This window comes from Piliocolobus tephrosceles, chromosome 10 (genome assembly GCF_002776525.5).
Source record: "Piliocolobus tephrosceles isolate RC106 chromosome 10, ASM277652v3, whole genome shotgun sequence".
Taxonomy (NCBI): domain Eukaryota; kingdom Metazoa; phylum Chordata; class Mammalia; order Primates; family Cercopithecidae; genus Piliocolobus; species Piliocolobus tephrosceles.
The window spans coordinates 115,796,707-115,805,587 of NC_045443.1; the positions used below are offsets into that span (position 1 = coordinate 115,796,707).

Sequence of the window (8,881 nt, forward strand, 5' to 3'; positions counted from 1 at the left end):
ACACGGTGAAACCCCGTCTCTACTAAAAATACAAAAACTAGCCGGGCGAGGTGGCGGGCGCCTGTAGTCCCAGCTACTCCGGAGGCTGAGGCAGGAGAATAGCAGGAACCCGGAAGGCGGAGCTTGCAGTGAGCTGAGATCTGGCCACTGCACTCCAGCCTGGGCGACAGAGCGAGACTCCGTCTCAAAAAAAAACAAAAAAACAAAAAAACACAAAAAAGCAGGTGAGGGCCGGGGGCAATGGCTCACACCTGTAATCCCAGCACTTTGGGAGGTCGAGGCAGGTGGATCATTTGAGGTCAGGAGTTCGAGACCGGCCTAGCCAACATGGTGAAACCTCGTCGCTACTAAAAACACAAATATTAGCTGAATGGCCGAGAGCGGTGGCTCCCGCCTATAATCCCAGCACTTTGGGAGGCCGAGGCGGCAGATCACCTGAGGTCAGGAGCTCGAGACCAGCCTGGCTAATATGGTGAAACCCAGTTTCTACTAAAAATACAAAAAATCAGCCAGGCGTGGTGGCACATGCCTGTAATCCCACCTACTCGGGAGGCTGAGGCAGGAGAATCGCTTGTACCGGGGAGACGGAGGTTGCAGTGAGCCAAGATCACCCCACTGCATTCCAGCCTGGGTAACAGAACAAGACTGTCTCAAAAAACAAAACAAAACAAAAAAAAGAGCAGGTAAGAATTCTTTTTATGTCTTCGTTTATTTTTTGAGATGAAGTCTCACTCTGTTGCCCAGGTTGGAGTGCAATGGCTCAATCTCGGCTTACTGCAACCTCTGCCTTCCGGGTTCCAGCAATTCTCCTGCCTCAGTCTCCTGAGTAGCTGGGATTACAGGTACCCGCCATCATGCCCCGCTAATTTTTTGAATTTTTGTAGAGATGGGTTTCACCATGTTGGCCAGGCCGGTCTTAAACTCCTGACCTCAGGTGATCCGCCCGCCTCAGCCTCCCAAAGTGCTGGGATTACAGGCGGGAGCCACCGCGCCCGGCCAAGAATTCTTTTTAAATTGTTAGGACTGACAACCCAAATTCTCCAGTGGCAACCCCCATGACAAAAAGGAAGATGAACTTTAGAGTTACAGATGCAACATGCGACCTGCAGACCTGCCCCTTGCCTAACTCCTTGGCAAGGAAATACAGGAACAGTGGCTTGGAAAAAAGCCCTGGTGAAACTTTAGTCTTGGAACTTCAGCTAACATTGTCTTCTCCTCCAACGCATAGAATGACATGATCACAAAAGAAACCATTTGAGGGGCCGGGCGCGGTGGCTCAAGCCTGTAATCCCAGCACTTTGGGAGGCCGAGACGGGCGGATCACGGGGTCAGGAGATCGAGACCATCCTGGCTAACACGGTGAAACCCCGTCTCTACTAAAAATACAAAAAACTAGCCGGGCGAGGTGGTGGGCGCCTGTAGTCCCAGCTACTCCGGAGGCTGAGGCAGGAGAATGGCGGAAACCCGGGAGGCGGAGCTTGCAGTGAGCTGAGATCCGGCCACTGCACTCCAGCCTGGGAGACAGAGCCAGACTCCGTCTCAAAAAAAAAAAAAAAAAAAAAATTAGCTAGGCGTGGTGGCGCATGCCTGTAGTCCCAGCTACTTGTAGGCTAAGGTGGGAGGATCAGTGCAGTGATTGCGCCGCTGCACTCCAGGCTGGGCAACAGAGAGCCTGGCTCGAAAAAAATAGCTGGCCATAGCAGTGGAGATAGGTTCCCCATGGGGCGGGCGGCAGTCAGCCTGAATGCCAGGTCATTCCAGCAGGATGACTTAATCCCAGGGTTCTTCTGTCTTCCCAGGTTCCTGGTGTTCATCTTGCAGGAAACAGTGCTAACAGCTGGGGAGATGGGAATACTTGACGACCACCTTTCACGTCCAGAGATGACCAACTGGGAACTGTCCTTCTCCCCTGCCACACATACCCCAGCGCAGTGATTACTCAGCCAAATGCCTGGAGGGCCAGCAGGTAACACCCATGACAGAAGGTGGGGGGGGGGGGCGAATATTACAACAGGGAGAGGTGGAACAAATTTGGGCTCACGTGCCCTAGATAAAAGGATGACCACTGCCCAGTTCCAACTGGGAAGGCAGGCCCCATGTTGCCAGACCTTCAGATTTTTCCAGATAAACTGGAAACCTAGAGATGTTATTGTTTTTAAACGGTTGGTTTAAAAAAAAAAAAAAAAGCAAAATAAAATTGTAGGAGCCTAACAATTAGGAACTTTTGGTACTTGGTGCTAGGAAGCTCCAGCATAATTTACAACTCATCTCCAGAAACGTGCAAGAGGAGACCAGTTGGGTGGAGCAGACCCGGGAACACAAAAAGTAGGGCTCTGCCTGCATCCTGGCAAACTTCACCACCTCCTGGCTCCACCTCCTCTCCCTGCACCCCAGCCACCTCCCAGCTTGTCACACTCCCAGCACACAGTAGGCATGCACAGTAGGCATGCTGGTGAATTAAATTCATATATATATATATATATATATTTCAATCTTTTTACATTCTACATATTTTTGTAAGCACCCCCCAATTCTTTTTTCGTAGCAAAGCAGGCCATAGATGAAGCATTTCAGACCTTTTGTCAATCATGTCAAGTGTGAGGGGAAGTCTTTTGTAAGCCTGCCAAGTATTTCAAAATAAAAAGCTTTTCCAAAAGTAAAGGCGGAAGACCCCGCTTTGAAGGCGCTGGTCAGCACAGGAAGACTTGCAAAGGTGTGTAGGGAAGTCCACCGGTTACAGGTGTAAGGCGAGTTCAACCTTGGGCAGAGGGAGGAGAAAAGTAAAGTGGGAGTCTCGAGTTTGAGCACCAGCGTATCAGGTATTGGTAAAACCAGAAAGCGAATTTACATCCGACGCTTAAAAAAAAAAATCACTTTGCCGGCACACGTGCCTCTTTATTTTCCCCTGCACCTCGGCTCGGGTCCTCTGCAGCCTCACGCGCCCGGGAAAATTCCTTCCTGCAAAGACCGCCGAGCTGCAAGCAGGAAACCAAGACCCTCCTGGGGCGGCTTCCAGGCTGCGGCCACCACGGATCCAAGCGGAGTCGGAGGGAATTCGGTCCCTCGCTGTCCCCTCCCCACCGCTGACTGGGAAAACTCAACTTTTCCCTCCAGATCGCGGCCCCTTACCTACGGCGACCCAGCCGGCCAGGAGCGCCCCGAGGCAGACGAGGACGCGGGGCTCGGGCGCACCGCCGCCTGCGGCCATCTCGCCCCAGATCCCAGCTCAGGAAATGCAGGCTCAGGCTGGGCTGGACGTGTGCGCCTCAGGGCACCGGGGCCCGGGGGACCAAGGGCTCCTCTCGGGTCCTCGGAACGGCAGAGTGGCCCCACTTTCTCAGCCCCCAGGAAGGATGCTTGGTTGAGCCGGGTGTCCGGGGCCGGGAGCGGCGCTCAGCTGCAGGCTCGGGTCCCGGCTCCCGAGCGCCCTGGCCGGGGAGGGAGGGCGCACCCCGCCCCCTGCGCCTGCCTGCCCACTCCCGCCGGCGGAAAACAACAGGAGCGGGCTCCCTCCCGCCTCCCAGCCAGGCGGGAGCCCAACTTCCTCTACCTTGGCCGGGGAGGAGGGCTTTCTGCCGAGGGCGCGCCGAGCCGGGTCCTGCCGGGCCAGGGGCGGAGCACGGAGGCTGGGCCCTCCCCGAGTCCACTCCGCCCGGGACAGCAGTACGGAGTGGCGGGGACAGCGGGCGGGACGGAGCCCTGCAGCTGCCGCAGGACGCACCCCCCGCCGCTGCCCGGAGCTGCAGAACACGGAGGAGGCGGTTGCCAAGCTGCAGAACTCAGGACCCCCCCTGGCAGTCCCCGCAGAGGGTCTCGAGGGATTCGCGTCTGTGTCCCTGGGCGCGGGGCGGGCGCCAAGGCCGCCATCGCTTCCTTTCCCTACCCTTTGCAACAGGGAGCCGGAGAAAGATGATCCCCTGACCTTCAGCCAAAGCAGCCACGAGACTCCGGTTCTCCAGTGAACTCGCTGGGACCACACAGTGAGAGCGAGCGCCAAGGAGTCCCCAGGATCTGTTTCTCAAGAGTTTTGTTTTTGCTTTTCCCCTTTTCGTTCTCCCATCCCCTACCCAGTCAGATTCCCAAGCTAAGCTCCTCTCTCCCCTGCCATGCCCTCATCCCATTCTGTCCTGGGGAAAATGCGGCTTTGATATCCTCAGGAAGAGCCATCCATAAAACAGCCCTAGGAGAAACTTCCTGTTTAAAATAATAATAACATGGCCGGGCATGGTGGCTCACGCCTGTAATCCCAGCACTTTGGGAGGCCCAGGTGGGGGATCACGAGGTCAGGAGTTCGAGACCAGCCTGGCCAACATGGTGAAACCCGGTCTCTACTAAAAATACAAAAATTAGCTGGGTATGATGGCTGGCGCCTGCAATCCCAACTACTGGGTAGGCTGAGGCATGAGAATCTCTTGAACCCGACAGGCAGAGGTTGCAGTGAGCCGAGATCCTGCCATTGTACTCCAGCCTAGGTGACTGAGCGAGACTCGTCTCAAAATAAATATTAAAATTAAAATAATAAAATAAAATCATTCGTTCTGTTGTCCAACGGCCCCCTTATTGAAATGCTTCTTCCATGAGGAAATCCTCTTGAAACCACTTAAAAAAAAAAAAGTGTTTCTCCTGGTGAACTGTGCCATGAAGCTGAACAGTTCTGCCTTTTTTACTTTTTTGTTTGTTTTTTTTGTTTTTTTGAGACAGGGTCTCACTCCAGTTGCCCAGGCTGGAGTGCAGTGGCACAACCATACCTCCCTGCAGCCTCAAACTACCAGACTCAAGTGATCCTCCCACCTCAGCCTCCCGAGTAGCTGGGACTACAGGTGTGCACCACCACGCCCAGCTGCTTTTTATATTTTTAGTAAAGACAGAGTTTTGCTCTGTTACCCAGGCTGGTCTCGAGCTCCTGACCTCAAGTGATCCACCCGCCTTGGCCTGCCAAAGTGTTGGGATTACAGGTGTGAGCCACTGCGCCCAGCCCTTTTTTATTCTTTGCTCAAATATTTTAAAATAACTGTTCATTGGCTGGGCATGGTGGCTCACGCCTGTAATCCCAGCACTTTGGGAGGCCCAGGCAGGCGGATCACCTGAGGTAAGGAGTTCGAGACTAGCCTGGCAGACATGGTGAAACACCGTCTCTACTAAAAATACAAAAATTAGCCGGGTGTGGTGGCAAGCACCTGTAATCCCAGCTACTCAGGAGGCTGAGGCAGGAGAATCGCTTGAACCCAGAAGGCAGTGAGCCGAGATCGTGCCACTGCACTCCAGCCTCGGGGAGAAGAGTGAGACTTACTCTCAAAAATAAATAAATAAAAATAAAATAAAATAACTGTTCATCAGATTCTTGACAGGATTTTTTTTTTTTTTTTTTTTTTTTGAGACAGAGTCTCCCTATATCACCCAGGCTGAAGTGCAGTGGTGCAGTCATACCTCACTGCAGCCTCGACCTCCTAGGGTTAAGTCGATCCTCCCAGAGTGCTGGAATTACAGGCATGAGCCACTGCACCCAGCTTGGTTCTTGCTTTTCATGTTTGACCTTGCGGCAGATCCTATACTTACCAGACCTGTTTCCTATATCCTCAGTACCTGCCAGCTAGTTGCCATTCTAACACACATTTGCTGAGTAAACAAATGAGTTAATTGGTTTTGATATTGTAGTTCCTCAGCTTTTCTGGCAAACACCTTACATCCTCACCTGCAATAAACAAGCTATAAACAAAATCAGTAACTGAGCCAGGCAAGGTGGCTCATGCCTGTAATCCCAGCACTCAGGAAGGCCAAGGTGGGCGGATCCCTTGAGGTCAGGAGTTCGAGAGCAGCCTAGCCAACACAGTGAACCTCCATCTCTACTAAAAATGAAAAATTAGCTGGGCGTGGTGGCGCATGTAATCCCAGCTCATAATCCCAGCTACTTGAAAGGCTGAGGCAGGAGGGTTGCTGGAACCCGGGAGGCGGAGGTTGTAGTGAGCTGAGATGGTGCCACTGCACTCCAGCCTGGATAACACAGAGAGACCCTGCTCTAAATAAATAAATAAATATTTTTAATTAAAAAAATAAAACCAATAACTGGCCAGTTTTCAGCAGAGGGCCTGGAATTCTCCATGGCCTCATGGTGGATTGCACAGGCCAGCCTTCCTGACATAGCAGCCAAGTCGACTCATAGTTCTAATCTCACTGGACCCTCCCTGCAACCCTTGGACCTAAGGTGCAGTGCCACATACCATCCGGTTTTATTTATTTGTTTATTTTTGAGATGGAGTCTTGCTCTGTCCCCCAGGCTGGAGTGCAGTAGCATGATTCCAGCTCACTGCAACCTCCGCCTCCCGGGTTCAAGCTATTCTCCTGCCTCCGCCTACCAAGTAGCTGGGATTACAGGCTCACTCCACCACACCTGGATAATTTTTGTATTTTTAGTCGAGATGGGGTTTCACCATGTTGACCAGATTGGTCTTGAACTCCTGACCTCAAGTGATCCGCCTGCCTCAGCCTCCCAGAGTGCTGGGATTACAGGTGTGAGCCACCGCACCTGGCCAGCCATCCGGTTTTATAAGTGAGAAACCTACAGCTCTGCGAGGTTAGCTCCGAGTCACACAGCTGGCTGGTGGTAAAGCCACCGACTGACTGTCTGACTGCAACTCTAGCCCCACAGAGTTGCAACCTCGTCACATGTGCAAAGGCTGCCAGGGCTAAGGGGACATGCATCCGAATGTTCTGTGTGTCACTGGATGATCAGACACCAGCCTTCACCTGAGCAGAGCTGGCCTGGAAAGCACCACCCTCTTTGTTTTGACTGCAGGGTCTCAGGCCAGCCCTGAGTCAGAAGCGGTGTAAGGAGCTGCCCTGATGTCCACTTGCATTTCAGGCCACTCTGGACAGTAGAAAGTACCCTGCCTAGAACAACGTTCAGTGAGTTGGGAGTTTTGCATGGGGTCCCCAGCTATGTAGGGTCCTTTTAAAGTATAAGTTTCCCTATCAGCAAAATAGACCTAATATTTATCGCATGGGATGTTGTAAAGATAAACTAGGTTGGGTTTTGAGGCCTAGGCTGGAAGACTTCTTGAGGCTAAGAGCTTGAGACCACACCATGGGGCAACATAGCAAGACCCCCATGTCTACAAAAAAAAAATTTTTTTTAATTAGCCAGGGCCAGATGCTGTAGCTCACACCCATAATCTCCGCACTTTGGGAGGCTGAGTCTGGAGGATCACTTGAGCCCAGGAGTTCAAGATCACCCTAAGCAACATAGTGAAACCTTGTCTCTACAGATTTTTTAAAATTAGCCAGGCATAGTGGCACGCCTATAGTCCTAGCTACTCAGGAGGCTGAGGTGGGAGGATTGCTTGAACCCAGGAGGTGGAGGCTGTAGTGAACTATGATCATGCCACTGTACTCCAGCCTCAGCAACACAGCAAGACCTGTCTCTGAGAAAATAATAATGAAAACAATTAGGATAAACTGGATTGACTTGTATGAAGAGAGTCAACAAAAATCTTTATAGACCTAAGGCATGGTTTTGGAGCCTGTCATTTGATATGCCACTGATCCCACAGTCCTATCGGGACCATGGGGCTCAAACACTTCTCTGTCCAGGGTGCTACATGTAGCTTTTTTTTTTATTTTCTTTTAGATGGGTTTTCCCCTGTCACCCAAGCTGGAGTGCAGTGGTATGAACAGAGCTCACTGCACCTGCCTCCTGGGCCCAAACGATCTTCCCACTTCAGCCCCCAGAGAAGCTGGGACTACAGGCACAGCCACCACACATGCATAACTTTTTTGTATTTGTATTTTTTATTTATTATTTTATTTTTATTTTTTTGGAGACAGAGTCTCACTCTGTCTCCCAGCCTGGAGTACAGTGGCACAATCTCGGTTCACTGCAGCCTCCACCTCCCAGGTTCAAGCAATTCTCCTGCCTCAGCCTCTGGAGTAGCTGGGACTACAGGCACGTGCCACCACACACAGCTAATTTTTGAATTTTTTGTTTGTTTGTTTGTTTAGTAGAGATGGGACTACAGGCACACATTACTACCTCAGTTAATTATTTTTTGTAGTGATGTGGTAGGGGGGGTCTCACTATGTTGCCCAGGCTGGTCTCAAATTCTTGGGCTCAAGCAACCCTCTTGCCTTGGCTTCCCAAAGTGCTGGGATTATAGGGCTGAGCCACTGCACTCAGCCAATGAAGTATCTCCATTCTCTGTTTTCTAAATGTGTCTCTCATTATTCTTTCACTTTACAGTTTTCTTCTGCATTAAAACTCTTTTTTTTTTTTTTTTTTTTTTTAACAGAGTCTCACTCTGTTGCGAGGCTGGGGTGCAGTGGTAGAATCTCAGCTTACTGCAACCTCTGCCTCCCGGATTCAAACAATTCTCCTGCCTCAGCCTCCCAAGTAGCTGGGACTGCAGGCGCTTACCATCATGCCCAGCTAATTTTTATATTTTTAGTAGAGACAGGGTTTAATTATATTGGCCAGGCTGGTCTTGAACCCCTGACCTCATGATCCACCTGCCTCAGCCTCCCAAAGTGCTGGGATTACAGGTGTGAGCCACCACGCCTGGCCCTAAAACAATTTTTAATTGTGGTAACATTAACATAACATTTATGATTTTTTTTTTTTTTTTTTTTTTTTTTTGAGACTGAATCTCACTCTGTCACTCAGGCTGCAGTGCAATGGCGTGATCTCAGCTCACTGCAACCTCCGCCTCCCAGGTTCAACGATTCTCCCTGTCTCAGCCTCCTAAATAGCTGGGATGACAGGCGCACCCCGCTGCACCACAGCCAGTTAATTTTTGTATTTTTAGTAGAAATGGGGTTTTGCCATGTTAGCCAGACTGGTCTCGAACTTCTGACCTCAGGTGGTCCACCCACCTCAGCCTCCCAAAGTGCT

The 8,881-nt window shown here is 51.2% G+C and overlaps 1 protein-coding gene across 1 annotated transcript in view; it reads right to left on the reverse strand.

The window, feature by feature from the left end:
• Nucleotides 1-3,548, reverse strand: part of VSIG10 (V-set and immunoglobulin domain containing 10) — a 46,252-nt gene extending 42,704 nt beyond the window's left edge. The window contains exon 1 of the mRNA XM_023204411.2: nucleotides 3,130-3,548. Within this exon, the coding sequence (XP_023060179.1) occupies nucleotides 3,130-3,208 (79 nt within the window). The 5' untranslated portion in view covers nucleotides 3,209-3,548. The remainder of the gene's footprint in view (nucleotides 1-3,129) is intronic.
• Between the last annotated feature and the right edge of the window lie 5,333 nt (nucleotides 3,549-8,881).